The sequence below is a fragment of the Prunus avium genome, chromosome 2 (assembly GCF_965620075.1).
Source record: "Prunus avium chromosome 2, drPruAviu1.hap1.1, whole genome shotgun sequence".
NCBI lineage: Eukaryota > Viridiplantae > Streptophyta > Magnoliopsida > Rosales > Rosaceae > Prunus > Prunus avium.
The window spans coordinates 43,242,768-43,263,193 of record NC_142285.1 but is presented as its reverse complement, the minus strand read 5'-3'; the positions used below and the strand labels follow the sequence as shown (position 1 = coordinate 43,263,193).

The 20,426-nt window shown below is 35.7% G+C and overlaps 3 protein-coding genes across 8 annotated transcripts; 2 read left to right on the top strand and 1 right to left on the bottom strand.

Moving 5' to 3' along the window:
- The first annotated feature begins 6,032 nt into the window (after positions 1–6,032).
- LOC110767171 (Protein phosphatase 2C family protein) lies at positions 6,033–9,911 on the top strand. Of its 3 annotated transcripts, none has more exons than XM_021970634.2 (9): positions 6,033–6,358; positions 6,756–7,036; positions 7,214–7,341; positions 7,869–7,967; positions 8,228–8,386; positions 8,580–8,666; positions 8,939–9,030; positions 9,329–9,403; positions 9,641–9,911. In XM_021970634.2, the coding sequence occupies exons 2-9, from the start codon at positions 6,789–6,791 to the stop codon at positions 9,797–9,799; spliced, it is 1,047 nt and encodes a 348-aa protein (XP_021826326.1). In that variant the 5' UTR covers positions 6,033–6,358; positions 6,756–6,788; the 3' UTR covers positions 9,800–9,911. The 3 variants fall into 3 exon arrangements, with proteins under 3 accessions (XP_021826326.1, XP_021826325.1, XP_021826324.1); XM_021970633.2 differs by having other exon boundaries at positions 6,033–6,372; positions 6,753–7,036; XM_021970632.2 differs by having other exon boundaries at positions 6,034–6,358; positions 6,753–7,036.
- A 262-nt stretch (positions 9,912–10,173) lies between these two features.
- Positions 10,174–14,716, bottom strand: LOC110767172 (uncharacterized). 2 transcript variants are annotated; one of them, XM_088247865.1, is made up of 10 exons: positions 14,515–14,716; positions 14,190–14,363; positions 13,844–13,954; positions 13,277–13,408; positions 13,066–13,171; positions 12,147–12,329; positions 11,451–11,613; positions 10,830–11,131; positions 10,577–10,666; positions 10,174–10,492 (listed from the first exon to the last, which is right to left on the bottom strand). In XM_088247865.1, the coding sequence occupies exons 3-10, from the start codon at positions 13,856–13,858 to the stop codon at positions 10,440–10,442; spliced, it is 1,044 nt and encodes a 347-aa protein (XP_088103991.1). In that variant the 5' UTR covers positions 13,859–13,954; positions 14,190–14,363; positions 14,515–14,716; the 3' UTR covers positions 10,174–10,439. The 2 variants fall into 2 exon arrangements, with proteins under 2 accessions (XP_088103991.1, XP_021826329.1); XM_021970637.2 differs by lacking the exon at positions 14,190–14,363 and having other exon boundaries at positions 14,515–14,715.
- A 796-nt stretch (positions 14,717–15,512) lies between these two features.
- LOC110767170 (DnaJ heat shock amino-terminal domain protein) lies at positions 15,513–19,464 on the top strand. Of its 3 annotated transcripts, none has more exons than XM_021970629.2 (2): positions 15,513–15,667; positions 16,719–19,464. In XM_021970629.2, exon 2 carries the CDS (start codon positions 16,808–16,810, stop codon positions 19,064–19,066), a length of 2,259 nt encoding a protein of 752 aa, XP_021826321.1. In that variant the 5' UTR covers positions 15,513–15,667; positions 16,719–16,807; the 3' UTR covers positions 19,067–19,464. The 3 variants fall into 3 exon arrangements, with proteins under 3 accessions (XP_021826321.1, XP_021826320.1, XP_021826323.1); XM_021970628.2 differs by having other exon boundaries at positions 15,516–15,673; XM_021970631.2 differs by lacking the exon at positions 15,513–15,667 and adding an exon at positions 15,714–15,860.
- The last annotated feature ends 962 nt before the right edge of the window (positions 19,465–20,426 follow it).

Sequence of the window (20,426 nt, the reverse complement as noted above, 5' to 3'; positions counted from 1 at the left end):
TAGAAGTATGGCGTGAGCAAGATACCGATTAGTGCTGTTATTATAAATAAATTATAATAATCATCGATTTTTAGTTGGAATTATTGATTTTTAGTGATGTTTCATTTGATGCGTTTGTTGTAAATAAAAAAATTATATAAATTTTGATTAATAGATTGATAGATAGATAGTATTTTTCTGTAATTTTATATGAATTTTTGATAAAATAACAATTTTCAGATAACAAATAGACAGGTATGAAAGATTGTGAGCTGGCGGCAATTTGACTGGAATTGGAAATACCGGACGGTATTATTTTTTACGCCCGTGACCGTGAGTAGTACTGTGAATGAGCGTCATACATTTTTTTGAAAAGTCAACAGTCAACAACGCCTCAAAGACTCCACCCAGGAGTCAACTCAAAAGTACCAGCCACATATATTTTTTCAGAAACCACGGGAGGTGAAAAGTAAAAAACATAATTACGTTGTCGCAAAATAACAGTGAATGAATGTTACATATTAGGAGGAAATTGAATTAAATTAAAGATTATTGATTAAGAATATGAAATGAAATTTTTGAAGAGGTGACGTATCGTTAGGGTAAGTTCCGTTGGTTGGCTATGGAGCGCCAGTTTCCCTATTTAGAACATTTGAGCCCAAAATAGTCCAGATAGGAATAGCATTTTCCCGCTTATGAGAAGCCGCCATCCACTCATTGATTTTGTTAGGTTGACTCAAGTTTTCGTTTAGAGATTTCTTTCTTGTTTGGCTAGGCTAAGAAATATGCCAAACAAGTCTAAAATTTGTTTCGAGTTTACCATCCAGGCAAGTAATTAATTAACAGCTTTAACTAAGGTAATGACAGTTACATGCAGTTAAGAAATAAATGAAAGTAAACAATTTTTTCGATAAAATAAACCATATCATGATAACTTATCTTAAAATAGGGACTGTGATTATTAGGGCTACTATTAGTTGGTTCGAGGAATCACCAGATTTTTTTGTTGATGTTTTATTTGAAGATTGTAATCAGTAGTTTTTATGGGCATGATCTTAAGGGGACAAATGGGGTATTCTATCAGTGGCAAGGTTCCTACTTCTGCTTGTGGTTGAGCTGGTAAGGCTACCTAGTTAGACCGACGATTAAGCCCGAATGTGTAGAGAAACTCGCCTAATACTTGACGACCTAGTTTTTGTATTAGTTGTTTGTTCTCATATGAATAAAATACTATCGGCTTTTTCTCCCAACATACATTTTTAAAAAAAAGGCTGTGATTTTAATTGGGGAGGAGAGAGAGATCAAACGAGGAAGGGGGAGAGTGGCTATTTTTCTTTTTTCTTTTCTTTATTTTAATTTTCTAAGTTTTTTAGATTTTAAATGTTAAAACCATATTTTTTAAAGTAATTTTTTATTTAGATCCATGTGGCATTATCTCATTGGATATGTGGGCACCACATACATGCCTCGTCATCAATTTAACATAAATTTTGACAGAACCTAAACGGCATACCAAATTAACAGTCCCGATCTCTTGGACCATAGGAGTCCAAGAAATTATGGTCACCCACCGTTGGATATTAATCCAATGGTTCAAAAAAGTTTCTCAAAAGGAGTGCAAGAGTGAGTGAACCGTTGAATTTACATCCAACGGTGAGTGACCACAAATCTCTTGGACCCTTGTAGTCCAAGAGATCGGGACTAACCAAATGAATATGTAAGATGTAACATAAAGGACCAATAATGCCAGAAAAAAACATAAAAGACCAAAGTTGATAATTTCACAAACCTCAAGAACCATTTGAGATAAAAACTCTTTATTTAAACACAAACAAATGCACAAGTTATAATTTAACCGTAATGATACTTGAAATTATAATTGAGTTTTATAGTCGAAGAGAGGGAGTAGGAATTGGAGATTCTTGGGAAGAGAGAGAGGGAGAGATAACAGGGGCTAGCGAAAGTTTAGGAAAAAAAATAACAAAACTAAAATTTATATGTTAAGTTTGATGTGTTATATTTTAAGTCGTTAAATTATTATACGGGCTCAAATGAAGCGAAATGCGGAGAAATATGTGAACTCTATAAATACATAGGCTCGGAATCCCTAGCCTGGCATATATGAATAGGATTTTATTTTCCTATAAAATCAATGATCATATGGAAATTATGTGTGGGTTGTGACTTGTTTTTGGTTGGAGAAAGCCTTTTTTCTTCTTCTTTGTTTATGGACAAAATGAATCCATTTTTTTAATATTTGATACGTATCAATTCAATGCCATTGCCATGTTTAGCAAAAAAACTTACATGTTTAGGTTACGAATGCACTCTATCTCACATTCAGACATGTGATCTATCCATAATCAACACATGATTTTCAAGTAAATTAAGATATAAGAGCATCTATAACCATGCTCTCTATTTTTTAGTTAAAATTTAGCGAAAAATATATAAAAGCTATTTTAGGAGCTCTCTATAAAATTTTAAATCCTATCATACTCTCTAGTTTAGAGAGTCATAAATGCTATAACTCTTTTTGAATTGGTCATTCTCTATTAAAAAATAATATAAAAAATAGTTAGCACTAAATTTTAAGGAGCCACTAGGAGTCCTTTCTCTCTCATTAGATTTAGGAGCTTCTAGAAGTTTCCCTATTTTAGGAGGTGAATAGTGAGTATGATTGGAGTTGTATTTTTCCAATTCCTCCCTAAAATTTGTCTAATGATGTGGTTTAGGGAGCCAAATGTGGATGTTCTAACCCGAATTCGAGGCAGACACATCAAATTAAGAAAAATCCTATGTACAGTAAGATTACCAAAACGACCCCAACCTCGAATGTGTGTATTCTTGAAAATTTTGTAAAAAACAAGTGTATTAAACATGAAAAATACATACATATGTGTACAATACGAGTATTAAAAGTGAAAGTGCTAAATTCTTTATACGGTTAATAACTTTAGAAAAGTAAAAAGAAACATTGGGGAAAAACAATGATAAAAATAAGATCACAGTGTCTATGTAAAGAGTATAGCCGTGTGCGGCTATACTATTTATAAAAAAGAATTGAAAAAAAAAAAAGACCCCAGTAAGGCCGGGCGGCTTTACTATTTTTTAATTTAAAAAATCCTACTTATAAAAAGAAAAAGAAAAAGGGGAAACCGCCTAGCGCATATCGCCCAGCGCCCTTTTTTTTTTGGGAAAGCAGTAGAGCCGTCCGGCTATACTCTAAAAATACTCTATAAACAGAATTTTTTACATAGTATAGCCGTGCGGCTATACCCATTGAATGGCATAATCTGAATCCCTCTTTTTTAATTACTTTAATTAGTAGTTAGGTTTTAATTACTATTTACTTAATGAATAATTAGTATTTAGATATTTTAATAAAATTTGTTTTTATTCAATTTTGTGTGAGTATTTTGTGTATGATAGGTGAATTTTGTGTGTATTATTGAAAATGTTGTAAAAAAACAAGTGTATTAAACATGAAAAATACATACATATGTGTACCATATTAGTATTAAAAGTGAAAATGCTAAATTCTTTATACGGATAATAACTCTAGAAAAGTAAAAACAAACATCGGGGAAAAACAATGATTAAAAAAATATCACAGTGTCTATGTAAAGAGTATGGACGTGTGCGGCTAGACTATTTATAGAAAAGAATTGAAAAATAAAAGGAGGGAACCGCCTAGCGCCCAGCGCCTTTTATTTTTCGAAAGACGTATAGCGGGGCGGCTATATTCAAAAAATAGAATATTTCAAATGGACAGCCGGGCGGCTATAAAAACGAATTAAAAAAAAGGACCCCGGACTCTCTATACTCTATAAATAGAATATTTCAAATGTACGGCTGTTCCAGAATTTTTTTAAATGTATAGCCGTGCGGCTATACCCATTGAATGGCATAATCTAAATTTCTCTTTTGTAATTACTTTAATTAGTAGTTATGTTTTAATTACTATTTACTTAATGAATAATTAGTATTTAAGTATTTAATTAGTATTATTTGTATTCAATAATATGTGAGTATTTTGTGTATAGTACGTGAATTTTGTGTGTATTTTGTAAAAAACAAGTGTATTAAACATGAAAAATACATACGTACATGTACAATATGAATAGTAAAAGTGAAAATGCTAAATTCTTTATACGGGTAATAACTCTTAAAAAAGTAAAAACTCAAAAGGGAACAATAGAGACTTGGGTAATGGCCTAATAAAAATGAATAATGTTCTAAACTACTCTTATCGATAAACAAAAATTGGGGAAAAACAATGATAAAAAAAAGATCACCGTGTCTATTTAAAAATTATAGCCGTGCGGCTATCCTATTTATAAAAAATAAATGAAAAAAACCCCAGTAACGCCGACCGGCTTTACTATTTTTTAATTAAAAAAATCCAGAGTATAGCCGGTCGCCTTGCGCCCAGCGCCTTTTTTCTTTTGGAAAGAGGTAGGCTATACTCTATAAATAGAATATTTCAAATGTACAGCCATGCGGCTTATCTATAAATAGAATTTTTAAAAAAGTATAGCGATTATATTGAATGGCATAATTTGAATCTCTCTTTTTTAATTACTTTAATTAGTAGTTATGTTTTAATTACTATTTACTTAATGAATAATTAGTATTTAGATATTTTAATAAATTTTATTTTTGTTCAATTATGTGTGAGTATTTTGTGTATGATAGGTGAATTTTGTGTGTATTCTTGAAAATTTTGTAAAAAACAAGTGTATTAAACATGAAAAATACATACGTATGTGTACAATATGAGTATTAAAAGTGAAAATGCTAAATTCTTTATACGGATAATAACTCTAAAAAAGTAAAAACAAACATGGGGGAAAAACAATGATAAAAAAAAAAATCACAGTGTCTATGTAAAGAGTATGTCCATGTGTGGCTATACTATTTATAGAAAAGATTTGAAAAAAAAGAAGGACCCCAGTAAAGCCGTGCGGCCTTACTATTTTTTAATTAAAAAAATCCAAGGTATAGCTGCTCAGCTATACGATGTATAAAAAAAGAAAAAGAAAAAGAAAAAGGGGGAACCGCCTAGCGCGTAGCGGCTTTTATTTTTCGAAAGACGTATAGCCGGGCGGCTATATGCTATAAATAAAATATTTCAAATGTACAGCCGTGCGGCTATACTATTTAAAAAAGAATTACAAAAAGGACACCAGTAAAGCCGGTCGGCGGCTTTACTCTCTATACTCTATAAATAGAATATTTCAAATGTACGGCCGTGATACTTAAATATTATTTTTATTCAATAATGTGTGAGTATTTTGTGTATAGTACATGAATTTTGTAAAAAACAAGTGTATTAAACATGAAAAATACATACGTACGTGTACAATATGAATATTAAAAGTGAAAATGCTAAATTCTTTATATGGGTATAACTCTAAAAAAAGTAAAAACTCAAAAGGGAACAATAGAGACTCGGGTAATGGCCTAATAGTAATGAATAATGCTCTAAACTACTCTTATCGATAAACAAAAATTGGGGAAAAACAATGATAAAAAAAGATCACCGTGTCTATTTATAGAGTATAGCCGTGCGGCTATCCTATTTATAGAAAAGAAATGAAAAAAACCCCAGTAAAGCCGACCGGCGTTACTATTTTTTAATATAAAAAATCCAGAGTATAGCCGCCCGGCTAGACTATGTATAAAAAAGGGAACCGCTACCGCCTAGGGCCCAGCGCCTTTTTTTTTCTGGAAAGAAGTATAGCCGGTCGGCTATACTCTACTCTATAAATAGAATATTTCAAATGTACAGCCGTGCGGCTATTATCCATAAATAGAATTTTTTAGAAAGTGTAGCGACTATACCCATTGAATGGCATAATCTGAATCTCTCTTTTTTAATTACTTTAATTAGTAGTTATGTTTGAATTACTATTTACTTAATGAATAATTAGTATTTAAACTCAGAGATGAGGAACACGCGGCATCTACCATTAGCGGTCTCAAAAACTATTGTGGACGCGGGTTCACCGTATAATTGCTAAAGTGGATGCATGAAAAGCGCCACGTTGCCATCTCTCTTCGGTGGCAAGCTCTCTCTCTCTCTCTCTCTCTCTCTCTCTCAACTTTCGCTTAGTGTCTCACTGTATTTATCCACCTCCTGAATCTCTCTCAGTCTCTCTATCTCTAGGGTTTCAGATGCTATCAGGTTTTGGAGTGAGAAAGGTGTATCTTGTACATATATGTATGTACGTATGGCGCTGATTGGATTACGCTATTAGATTCGGATCCTCCACTTACTTCAACCCGAACCGTTTCGTTTGAGCCCGGTATATTCTATCCGATCCGATCCGACTCTTTTCGGAGCTCAAACACGAAGATTTCCAGCGACAATTATGTAATCAAATTCAAGTATTTTTCGTTAATTTCATCGCAAAATTTGCTCTGATTTAGCTCTTGATCTGGTTTTCATTGGCTGTGTGGATGCGTATGTGTTTTGCTGCCTGTAAACTTATCAATTTTTCCTGTTTGATTTTGTGAAAAGCTGACTAAAGTAATAGAAACAGGAAATGTGTTTGTATGTTTCATCATTTTGTTGATTGCTTCTTAGATAAACTTTAGCTCAGTGATGCTTAGGTGGTTGTATACTTGTAGCAGACTCATTTTACTGGAATTTTATTTGTAAGAAGTTATTTTTGTGTGTGGACAATTTGCAAAGAAAAGGGATCATTTTGAGTTACATTGGTATCTTTTAGTGATTTTCATGTTTTTTGCTGGGCAATTATTTACAGAAGATTTGGCACCGAAAGCCAGACGGGTCTATTTAGATGATATGCAAAATTTGCATAAGGAGTGTGATTGCTCAAGCTGGCCATATAGTAACGTTCACAAAAGCAAGGGTGCATTTGAACAATTTTGAGAGAGTTCGCAAGTGTGCCAATCCGTGGAACCGAGCATTTAGGACGAGTTTAAGGATGATGGTTGATGCAGGTGAGATGGAAAAACGAGGCTCCATTCTTGATGTGCTGCCAGACAAAAATGAAGATGGTGAATATACCAGCGGGGGTTTGAAAAGGTTTATATGGATTCTCCTTATTTGTTCCTTTTCTTTTAGGTGAAATATATGGGCAAAATCAATATTCTTATTGAGCTATAAGTAGAAGCATTTTGATACTGAATAATCTAACTAGTAGTAGCTGTGAAAGAAATACGATTTGGATTAACTTCATGTTCCTTTTTGTCTCATTCACAGTGAAGGCGGAAAACTGAGTTGCGGCTATTCAAGTTTCAGGGGAAAAAGAGCAACCATGGAGGATTTTTATGACATTAAAATGTCCAAAATCGATGGGCAAACAGTCTGCCTGTTTGGAATATTCGATGGTTAGATTCTCCTTATCATCTTTATCTTAGAGAAAGGGAAAATTTCTGATTACTTTAGTATAATGCTCCATGTCATTCCTTAGGTGTGTGAAATGGTATCCACAGTGTGTGGACACGTGGAATGAACTTTGGTTTTTTATTTTATTTTTTATAACATAGTTGCAACCATTATTGGCTGACCCCTTGGGAAATTGCAGTGGCAAAAGGTGAGCGAATCTGATAATGGTTGCTACTTTAGATGGCACGCATGGTAATTGTCCTGGGAAATGGAATAATAAAAGCGTTTTATTATTTGTCAACCACAAGAAAAAAAATCTTTTAATGATTTCAATCATGGAGTGGGTTGATATTACTTGAATATTTCTGAGGGTTATGAACTTATGCTAAACAAGTTCGACCTTATTCCTAGGATCTACTTGTCCTGACACTTCAATCAAATATAAGGATTTGCCTGTTGGCTGAAGCAGAAAGTACTTGGCCTATGAGTATGATTCAAGGTTTTCTAATTATTGTGTTTCTCTTTACAGGTCATGGTGGTTCTCGTGCTGCTGAATATTTGAAGGAGCATCTATTTGAGAATCTCATGAAGCATCCACGATTTATTACAGACACTAAGTTAGCTATTAGTGCGTCCAAGTTCTTTGATGCCTCAAATTTGTGCAGCACTTATAATGAAGCATTAGGGCTATACGATTGTAGCATATCCCCTTTTCTGATGCAGGATCCCATACGGGTGAAAATATTTAACTTCATGTCTTTTAGACATGAAATGTTTTACGCCTACATTTCATCAAGGTGTGGGATCCTGCATGGAACACTTTTTCACCTTGTGACATGGGTCTGTTTGGTTGTTTGGTTCTATTGGGTAACTTGGGTGAGCTTGCAGGTGAATCGTATCAACAGACGGATGCAGATTTCTTGGCTTCTGAAAGAGATACATACCGTGATGATGGTTCTACTGCTTCAACAGCTGTCTTGGTTGGTAACCATCTATATGTTGCCAATGTTGGAGATTCACGTACAATAATATCGAAGGCAGGAAGAGGTAATAATTGTATTAGGAGTAATTTAAAAGTGGTTAAAATTTTGATAGTACTTAACTGAACTTGTCATGAAGTATATTGGACATCTTTCCAACTTTAATATGCTGAAAATGTTGTATATAGAATGTTAAGAATTTAAATACTTTGATATGCTGGATTTTTAAATGAGGACTTTTTTTCCCCCGTTTTTGACAGCAATTCCTTTATCTGAGGATCACAAACCAAATCGAAGTGATGAGAGGAAGAGAATTGAAAGTGCCGGGGGTGTTGTAATGTGGGCAGGTAAGACTCTCAAATAAAACCTCTCTAATTGAAGCATGGAAACTACATTTTCTATATGTTGGCTGTCATGATAAATTTATAGAAACAGATAATGTCTTACTCAGGTCTCACTCCCGGTGTGCTCATGTGGTGCACATTCATAATTTGATGTATGAACTTCAAAATTACTGCATGGTTTCAGTCCATCCAAACACAGTTGTAGACCTGCATATTTCATTCTTTGATCGCAATTCCATAAATTTAGTTCACCTATTTTTGTGTCATGTTCTCAGGCACTTGGAGGGTAGGAGGTGTGCTGGCTATGTCTAGGGCTTTTGGGAACCGCATGTTGAAACAATTTGTTGTCGCAGAACCTGAGATCCAGGTGACCATTGATATTCTTGTGTGATTCTGGCTTTATTACCGAGTATTTGATCTATCCATTCAGTGAATCAGTCTTTTCCTCTATCTTTCTAGTCATGGTGTAGGAGCCAAGTAGCGAATGTGGTGAACAGTAATTTGTTAGTATGTTGTATCTTAGGAGTATTGTCTTGATTGTATGTGTAACGAGGATTATATTGGTTAAGCATATATGTATTCTCTATATATGATGGATGTGCGTAATCCATAGATTGGAAGCTAAAGAAAATAAGTTTTCATTAGTTTGTCTCTTTTCTTTTCAGGACCAAGAGGTGGATGAAGAATTTGAATTTATCGTGCTTGCTAGTGATGGGTTATGGGACGTGGTACCAAATGAGGTAAACCTACCCCACCCTAACCGTCAATTTTGACACATACATAGACCCACGCAAGGGCATGCACCTGTCCAGTCATGCTCAGACTCTGAGATGAGCGAGTTCTGTTTTTGTAAATAAACAGGTGTCTTGCCAATTGCCTGTTGCAATGATAAGATCTCGTTCTATTTGTGACTAATTTTTGGGTTTCTGGTTAAATAAACCCCAGCACCCTGCTTATCTATTTATGCCTTGTGTCAGGTTGCTGTTGAAGTGGCCCAAACAGAAGAACAACCTGAGGCAGCAGCTCGAAAGTTAACGGCTGTTGCATTTTGCCGCGGTAGTGCAGACAATATAACTTGCATTGTGGTGAAGTTCCACCACGACAAAGCAGAGCCAGCCAGTGAACACCGTGTTTAGAAACCTTATATTGCATGTGTGGATTTATTAACATTTTTAAGTAATCGATTTTTAAACTTGCACATGCAAGTGGCTGAGTGCTTTATAGAAATGAAAGCAATTTGTTTATTCATCGGTTTTGTTTCCTAATTGCTCTTGTAATGAGAAGATGGGTTTCATTCCGAACCTTCTCCTTCCAGGTCTGTATTGTATGATGCCCTATCTGCTAAGGTATTATCAGTTTGGGCATCTGAGTTTAATAAATTTAATAAGTCTAATAAGCATAACGATTTATTCCCAAGGTATTTGTAGGTTGTTTCTATGAACTCTCTCTTCTTGCAAAGTTATAGTGAGTTTTTGAAAAGATCAAAAAATTTGAACGGCGCCCTCATTGCTTATGCTTGGAAAATTATAGCTATCAATTAACATCAAAATTAACATCAAGATGATTATAACTCATCAATTTTGTTTCTATTTTCTTTGCTGGAACAACTCGAGATTCAAAATTTACATGAAATCGGATGTTATATTGCTCAAGGAGTACCATATATTCCTTGAGAATCAGGACTTTGAGGTTGATAGAGCTATCTGATCCTGAACACCGGACAGAGGTCCTCCAAACACTTCCACAAGACCTCTCTCACCTTGGCGCATAAGAAGTCTACTCTGATTGAGAGCCTTGACCTGAACCAGCGTCGGCAAAGAACTCCTCAACTGCCACAATAATGTGATACTTATTAGTTTTAGCTGTCTTAACGCATAATATAATACGAAAGGAACCATCTAATTCAATTTTACCCATGTCATTTTGCTCTGGAGAATCAAGAACAACATCCGACTCAGGAGGCAGAAAGGGTGAACCCGAATAGTTACCCAGTGCTCCAAGATCTGTTCATGCAAACAATAAATAAATGAAAAATAACAAGAGCATGATAACTTCAGTAACAGTCAAATACTGAAAATTTATACAATAAAACTCTGCCTGGATATAATGGACCACTTCCCATGTTCTTCAAAATAAGATTGTGAATCAATAAAAACTGCATCTTACCTTGCAAGTTTGGCCATTCAGCAGTAGAATCAAAGAGGCCAAAATTCCAAGTAGACTGACCCGATGATCGATGGGCCTCCTTGGGCCATCTGGTCCCACCATCTGGTCCAATACCCAACCTTTCTAAATTTGCTAAATGAGAAGTAAATGCAGAGTCAAGCGCTGATGTGTCCACACCTAGCCCTGATATTTCTGATGGAGTGAAAGGAAATTGTCCATTGGATGCCACTGATACAGGACTTGAAAGCATCTCTGTCTTGATACCACTGGCAGGGATGATAGATGGTGCATCAGCTAGGCTTCTGTCCACATCAGTCAACAAGGAGCCAAACAGTAAGGGTATATAAAGAACACATCATAAATGAAGGAAGGGGACTGTGCATGTGTTGGATTGACACACACAAACTTTATCAGATATGGATAACAGCTACCACTGGGCATGAAAATCCTTCATTGAAGTTTAAATGAATGCAACAAAACATGCAAATGTTGAACATTAGCAAGAAAATTAGCAGAACAAGATTTTGAATGCGATTTCATTAGGAAAAATGTAGCTATCACCATACAAGATAAATCATATGGAAAGTAAAGAAAAAAGTGGATATGAGATAGAAGCCTCACTCGTTACCACAGTTTAGCGGCATATGGTGGAAATGTCCTTGAGCAGGGATTCCATTTACCACATGACAACTAGATATAGTGCCCATGTTACTAATTTGGTGATGACGGTTAGATGGAATTGGAGGCTGCTGCATGATGGGGTACCCCATAGATGAACTGTGAACTGCGCTAAATATAAACAAAAGAGAAATAAGGCATTGCTTTACAATGATATTTATGGCATATTATTCAATTAGAAATAGCCACCAACATTCAAAGAAATCAACAACAAAACTGAGAAGGATTTTGAATACGAGAAGATACAGACCAGAAAAAAACACTTCATAATCATCAGTTATGAAGTACTTCAAATCAACTAAAGTTAAAAGCAGTCTAATTGAAAACATCTACATCCTTTTATGCGTTTTTCTTTCCCATAGATGAGAACTGATAAAAACAAGAAAACATACGGAGATTAACCTATCATGTACTCAACAAATCAACCAAATGAGGTGTAACCAAATTAAGAGCGAATTCTCCTCAATTATTTTTCTGATTTGAAGTTGTAATTTACGTTTTTTAACAAAGTTGGAACTCAAAAACTGATCATTGGTATTGAAAGAAAAGAAAACGGAATGCAGCCTCTTCTCTTCAGTAAGAATTTAGAATGCTAGTGTGTCCCTGGAACAATCAGGAAGTTCTATATGAAGGAAATACCAGGCATGTAATGCATTCCATTTTGCATAGGAGGCAATGGAACCTCTGGAGGGACTTGGTCTTTCATCAGATGGTATTGTTGCTCTAGCAAACGGTTATACAGAACAATTTGATTTTTCAGCTTTAGCCTTATGTAGTAGGCCTTGAAAAATTCTGCATTTTCTTCTTCCAATTTCTGCAGTACTAAGTTATCAAAAAAACAAAAAAGAGGCCCATTAGAGCAGTTGGAAAAAAGATCATTATAATAAAATGTGCTCCAATTTCTGGTTTCATTGAACAAAACAGCATATGTGATTTTTCCTACTGGTCACGTGGTAGGGTGCAGTATTTTCCTTAGAATTAGCAGAATGGTGAACAACATGCCGTATATTAAGTGGAATGGATTGGAAAAAATAAATTACGGGAAAACTACCCAAAATGACCCCAGATAGCTAAAAAAATGATACGTTCGCAAGAACACATATCTGAATAATGCAGTGGGGATAACAGTTAAATGGCTTCTCAATCAAATTTAGCTGTTCAAACTAAATACCTACGAGTTTCAGGTCAAAAGAGTGAATGGCCTCCATTCCATGAAGAGAAGAAATGAGAAGTTCTAAATCCAAATCAAATAACAGTGTCGCCGTTATTATTGTAAAGACAATTCAAATCTGATGAATATCAACTAACGTGATTAGCTTTGAAACCAAGTTTATGGATTAACCTAAGGAACATCAAAGATTTTGAACTAGCAGCAATATAACTACAAAGTCAAACTCTTCTTTGGCACCATTGACTAATGATACTTATGATGCATTGGGAACAATGAAAAATTATGAAGATGTCAAAGAAAAGGCAGAAGTCAGAGGTAGGCTTTATTCCCATGTATCCCGAGGAAAAAAAAACAAAGGAAATTATGTGGAATAATATAGTGGCATACCCAAGCTTGTGAAGCCAGGCTCAATCCTAGCACGATCTAAGAGGGTATTGATGACTTCATTTCTGTTCATATACAACTGCAAACACCTCTCAATCAAATTCTGGACCTACAACATTCATTATTGTACCAAAGCAAAATAATGTAATTAAGTTTCATCCTTTGAACAATACATACTCAAGCTCAAACAGATATAAGTTAGAAAATGTCATACAACTTCAATATCTCCACGTGTGATTTTTCTGCTCTTGTTGCTTGGAACCTCGGTGATGCTATTCTGTTGGTCACTCTGGGGGTCATTTGATATTTTCTTTGAGAATTGCTTTTCTGTTGACTTCTGTGGATCCTGTGAAATTCCTTTCAATTAGTGATATAAATCCCAAAAAAGCAAACAAGACTTATGAAATAGATGTATTGCATTCAACTCATGACGTTAGCTAGGAGGGGGTAAACAAATCAGTCATATGGCAAATGTCATGGCTAAATTTTTCCCCTTCTTTTGATACGTAGGCCAAAATAGAAATCACTTGTGAAAACAAACAACCAAGAGCTCTGCATTCAATAATACTGGCTTGTCAACATGAAAAAAGGAACCAAACCAACTTCTCCCAACTTTTTTCAAAGTGAGTAACTTAAGGATCCTTGTAAAGAATAACAGCATGTCCTACTCATCCGGGTGGCCGTGATACCATAAAGAAACTCAGGTGCTATCATTGTCTACCGCATTAACAAAGTCTACTATGACTCGCAGATTGCAAAGATAACTAAATTATGCTAAAACCTGAACCATCTTCATTTCACTTCAACGCATGCCCTTTTGTTTGATTAGAGATCTTCCCTTCAGCTTTCTTAGATGGCTAATTCAGAGAGTTCAAAATAAACGAATGATGACCTGAAATATCAGAAAATTAGTACAAAAGAGGATGAAGCAATAGGAATAGCATGTTGTTCAAGCGTTTAGAAGCCAAAATAATTTTCAAACACACTTTTTCAACTAAGCCTAGTATGTCACACAAGAAAAGAGCATAATTTCACCAGTTCTACTCATCCATTATCCAAAAGAACTATTTTGTTTTTCGGTTGCTGAATAACTAAAAGAAAAAGAAAAATCAACAAATAAAACTTACAATTTATTCTTGGCACCTAAATAGAACATAAACCTCAGAAACCAACAACCAGTGATCACTTCGCCTTGACCCTCTCTTTCGTTACCAAGAAACCCCCCCATGGAAAAGAAAAAATAACATATTGCACCCAAAGCCAATCTTGAAGCTAATTTTCTTCCTTTCTTTCCATCATGTCTTAGCAACCAAACATGACACCAAGATATCATTAAGAATTTTGAAAAGATAGCTCAAAGGAAGTATCTTGAAGCAGTAACAAACAGAGTAATAACATAGAAAACACTTAAAAGTAGGGGGGAGGGGGAGAAAGAGAAGGTTTTTGAATTACCATAAAACGAAAGGCTTTGAAGGACTGCTAGGGTTTCCGGAGCTAGCAAGAAGCCAGGGTTTAATGAAACGATGGTGGCTTAAAGGAAGAAATTTAAAACCAAGTGGGAAAAAGAGTGAAAATTGTAGTTATCGCTCAGTCTCAGGTATTTGTAGTTTTTGTATTTTTATAGGGGTGAAATACTTCTGTAAGATGGGTGTACCCTGTGCTGTTGAATGTTGTACACTGCTTGTGGCTGGGGATGTTCATTTTTTGGTTACCATTCTTATTCTACTTCTGTGATGCGCTTATAATATATACATCTCAAAGTTCTATAAAAAAAAGTTAATACTAAAAATAATATCTCAAGTTCTCAACATCAATATTTTATGAATATATAAGTTTTAACACATTATTTTTGTCAACAATGAAAATTCAATATTTTCACTTGATACATATATATAGGTACATGTGACTTTTACACTTATATGAATTGCCTTGAAATTTTTCTATAAATAATAATAAAGCATATTAGAAAAGATAAATTTTTTTCCCCTACTATTACATATAAAATACTATGTGTACCCTCATTGCATTTAAAAATGTTACAAACTTTAGAATTAAGGATGATATGGTAGTCACATATTTTATTAGTTCAATCAATTACGTAAAATTCAAGATTATCTTGTTTTTTATGTTTGTAATACGGGTATGGCTCTAAGTCTCCCCCGTTTCCTTTTGGATATTAATAAAATTTATCTCGTACCATCCAGATTCTCTTAAAACAATTCAATTATCCAACATATATCTTACTTTTTGTTAATTTTTTAGATCTACGAAAGACTGATTTAAATTTGGAATCTCTCTTAATTTGTTATTTTTAATTTCCTTACATAGCATACGCAGTCCAACTAAGATATGAGAGTGTAAACCTAATCCCAAAGTTAATTTTAACCCTAGTTAATTTTTTTGGGTTGAAATCAGACCAATATATATACAAACAATACTAGAGGCACCAAACCCATTCTTACTTTTTCCCTAATTTTCAATTTTTAAGTCGAGCAATTAAGAATTTTCTCATGTCCCTTTAGGGGCCTTTGCCTAATAGGTCAGTGTACCTGGTGACGGTCCTCTCAGATTCAAATTCAAGTCAGACTTCTCTTTGTTGTATGCGGTGCGGGTAATCACTATTTCTCTTTAATTCAGTTTTGTTTAGAAAGTCGCTTGCTTTTCTGGTTTTTTTTTTGTTCAATTTCGTGAAATGCCACAGAGATAGGGTTTGTATTTGGAAGTACTGAATTTCAGAACTTTCCGACCCAAAAAAATGTTCAGAAGTTCAGACGGTTGTTGGTACTGAAACTTGACCGGTAAAACCTCTGCTTCTGTGAAGCCACAGCAAACTTCTTGTTATAAAATTAAAAACTTGAGTCTACCCAGTTGATAAATTCTTATAATTATTCTCTTGGGCCTTTCGCCTTCTTGTGGTTTTGGGATTATGTTGAAGGGTTTATTATAAAATGATGGCTTTTGATTCGTTGCGTTTTGTGGCCACGTCTCTCTGTGAGATATACCATCGTGATATATTACCATAAGAAATTTGCATTCGTTGAAGCTAGTTAATGTATTTATTGTCTTCTTCCCTGTTTGTCATTGTATTTATCACAGTATCACGGCATAAATTTTCTGGTAATAAGGTTTCAAGCTTTAGAAGGATGTTGTAATAATGTCATATGGCTTGAACTTCAAGCAGTACACAAGTTGCTTAGATTAGATCTGTTGAGAAGTGTGGGGGAAATGTTGTGTTAGGAAGTAGGTCCAAGTGTCTTGATGAAAACGCATTTTTATCCTTTGTAATCAAGTGGAACCTTTTCTTCTGTTACATGGGGAAGTGTGTGGCTCAAGTGGAAAGGGAGGGATTTTGGAGGAGAATTGAGCTCTACAATCTTATAATTTGCTGTTCTGTTTCCATCATCTTAAGAATCTCTGGAAGTTTTGAAGCTAATTTGGTCCATCATCTATTTCTGCCTATAAAAGTGACTTATTTTTGTTCTGTGTTGCCGGGGGAGGGTTCAAAAACTCGGTGTTCAAATGATGCTTTTTTTGATATGAATGTCTTGTTTCCGCATTGAATTTCTGGTTTTTTAACATAATTGTCTTGGGCAATGTTTTGTTATTTATCTAGTTACAGAATTTGAGGCGATCTATATGTTTTCTCTTTGGATCAGGTACTTAACATCTGTAGGCACTACCACTTTCTTGTAGTATGCTTACTATTCCAGTCAAGTAAGGAAGAACTGAGACTCTTAAGGAAAATATGGAGTGCAATAAAGATGATGCGGTCAGGGCTAAGGCACTTGCTGAGAGGAAGTTTATAGAAAAAAATTATGCTATTTCCAAGAAGTTTGCCTTGAAGGCTCAAAATTTATATCCTGAGCTTGAGGGTCTCTCGCAAATGTTGACAATACTGGATGTTTACGTCTCTTCAGAGAATAAAATTAATGGGGAAGTGGATTGGTATGGAATACTTAGTGTTACTCCTTTTGCGGATCATGAGATGATTAGGAAACAGTATAGGAAATTGGCTCTCATGCTTCATCCTGATAAAAACAAGTCTCTTGGTGCAGAAGGCGCATTTAAGTTGGTTTCAGAGGCGTGGAGTTTTTTATCAGACGAGTCTAAGAGATTAGCATATAACCACAAGAGAGGTTTTCAACATGAAGTTCTATCCCGTACTAGGGGTCCTTCAGTGCAACCCAGTGCAAATACCTTTCAAAATGTTATGAATAGTGCTACCTCAAATGCTAGGGCGCAGCGTGGTCCTACCCTGTCACCTTCATACGGAAACACCGCTACTTTTTGGACTTTTTGCAATCGGTGCCAAACACATTATCAGTATCTCAGGATTTATCTAAATCACGTTCTAGTCTGCCCTAATTGTCAGAAGACTTTCATGGCTATAGAACAAGCTCCACCTCCGAGTGTTTTCAAGTCATCCAGTACCTCTTCTTCCCAGCAGCATCAGAATTCAAGACACCATGCAGCTGGTGGTAACTCACTTAGTTCTGGAAGAAACTGCACTGTACCTCAAAATTTGGGAGCTGGGGGATCTTTAGGTCCTAATTCGTTCAATAAGACAAACTTCAAACAAGGATTTTTCTCCAAAGTGAATAGTGTTGGTGGCCCCGTTGCATCAGGTCATGCTGCTGCTCCAGCTGTGAGTGCGGCTCAACAGGCTAGTGAGAAAATGAAGAGAGACCTGGAGCGGAGACAATCAATCGCTGAATGGGAGAGGAGTAAAAATTTGATGGGAAATCCCTCTTTGAAAAAGAAAAGAATGGATGATAAACATTTGAATGGATATCAAGGAGGCATGGCTAATCAAAGGTCCAAGGGAAGTGATGGTGCTGACTTGGGAGGTGTATCTGAATTAAGTACAGGTAATGTTGGAACAAAAAGAATTTATGGTTTATCTAGTACATACGATAGGCCTAATGTCGCAAGAGAGTTGCCATATCCTGAAATGAAAAAAATCCTGATTTGGAAGGCACGAACTGAAATTTGCAAGATGCTCAACGGGCAGAGTTCAGCAAACAAAGAGCAAGAGAAGGCAAACAAAGAGCAAGAGAAGGTGAAAGTAAATAAGAAACAGAAGACTGTGGTAAATGTTGACACAGTAAAAAAGAGTGGTACTGGTGAAGAGGCCACGCCACCAGTGTCAATCAATGTGCCAGATCCTGATTTTCATAATTTTGACTTGGATCGAACTGAAAGGTCCTTCGGAGATGACCAAGTCTGGGCTGCATATGATGATGATGGGATGCCTCGTTATTACGCTCGAATTCACAAGGTAATTTCCTTGAAGCCATTTAAGATGCGGATTAGTTGGCTTAACTCAAGAAGCAATAGTGAATTGGGTCCGATGGACTGGGTGGGTTCTGGTTTTACTAAAACCTGCGGGGATTTCAGGACTGGCAGACATGAAATTTATGACACTTTAAATTCTTTCTCAAACAAGGTTAGTTGGACAAAAAGCACACGAGGGGTGATTCGCATATTTCCTACAAGGAGTGAAGTTTGGGCACTATATAGAAATTGGTCGCCGGATTGGAATCAGCACACCCCTGATGCAGTGATACACAAATATGACATGGTGGAAGTGCTGGATGATTTTGCTGAGGAACGCGGTGTGTGTGTTGTTCCACTATGTAAGGTTGCTGGTTTTAAAACAGTGTTCCGTAAGCACATGGACCCCAAGGAAGTGAGGTGGATTCCTAAAGAAGAGATGTTCCGTTTCTCTCATCAGGTCCCTAGTCACTTGCTTACAGGTGAAGAAGCACCCAATGCTCCCAAGGGTTGTTGGGAATTGGATCCAGCAGCTACCCCTTCTGAACTCCTTCAGGTGATAACAGAAGCTGATGAGGCACCAATGGCAGAGAATGGTGGGAAAACAAAGGAAGAGATATTTCAAAGTGCCTCAGCACAAGAAGTAGATGGAGGGATGGAGAAAGAAATGTTTCAGGAAGTGGTGCATACCAAGTTAGCCAAGGAAACTAATGCTATAACCCACCAGTAAATTGTGGACATTGCTGAAGATAATACCCCATCATCCAGATAGGTTGTGCATTATGTTTTGCTAACCCTTTTTGTTTTTGCTTAGCCTGTTGCAAGTGTACATGCTTTGTAGCAATTGTCTAGCAGGTGGTACCAGAGTTTTTTGGGATTTTGTGGAAAGTGAAGAAGGTTCATGGGTCTCTGGACAGTTAAACTTTTGTATACTCATGACTGGTCTCGCTGAAGATCAGTTTTATAATATAGCTTTTGAAAAATGAAGGGGATGTTCATGGTCCTTCCTTGGCATCATGTGGATGGATGGTTCAACAGTTACATCTTTAATTCTAGAGTAATATTTACTACATGTTTAGTTTTGTGATCCTAAACTAGTTATGATTTGGCAAAGAGGATAATTTCATCTTTCTCTGTTTCTGTGGAAATATCTTTCCTTACACCCAAATATTTTCTAGTGTTGCACATTCGCATAGCAGATGTTTCTCTTGAAAAGTCCAATACGCGTTGAGCTAAATTATTTGTTCAGGAGACCAAGTTCTGCCAAGCAGAAAAAGACACCTATGCTACAATAATAGAAGTCTCCTCCAATGCTGCTCTGCTTCTTAAATAAAACGAAAAAGAAAAAGAAAAAGAAAAACCCCCTACCAACCCCATTCTAGATGTTGACTGAATGCAGCAGCAGCGCATATTCTTTCATCTGCTATTCAAATACTTCATGGGAAATTTTCAATCTTTTAGAACAGAGGACAAAAGGAAGGAGACTTTGACTAATTATTATTACTGTGTTACATGCAAGGAGTCAACACGAAGGAGTTTGAGTGGCCGGCATGAGACCGAGAATCTTTATATATATTATTTAGACCAATTTAATTGTGGGTTGATTTTCATCAGCATGTGGCTCCAACACCATGCAATACGCGCAACTTGAGAAACATAAAGTCTAAGGAAGTTTCATACGAAAATTCCACCATATGCAGGTTTCAAATTCAAACAAGTTTTGCTTATATCCCCTTCCCTTCTAGAACAAGATATAATGAGGAGGAAGCAAGCCACTGTTCCAAAGTACATTCTGGTTTCTTTACAAATCAAATCAAATCAGATCAAACCTATTAGGTCAGTCAGCCTACTCTACTGTGAGAGACACTAGGTACCCCATAGCCCATAGGGCTGTTTCTGTAATTATATATGTATGTACGATCATATCATCTATTTGCTACTGATTTATTAACAATTTTTTCTGTTTAATTCTGGTGTCGACATTGAACAAGCCACCTCGGTGAATGCCAAAATTAATCTTCTAAATTATACATACATATATTTATCATGAATATTAATTAATTAATCAATGTGCATGCATTTGCTTTCAA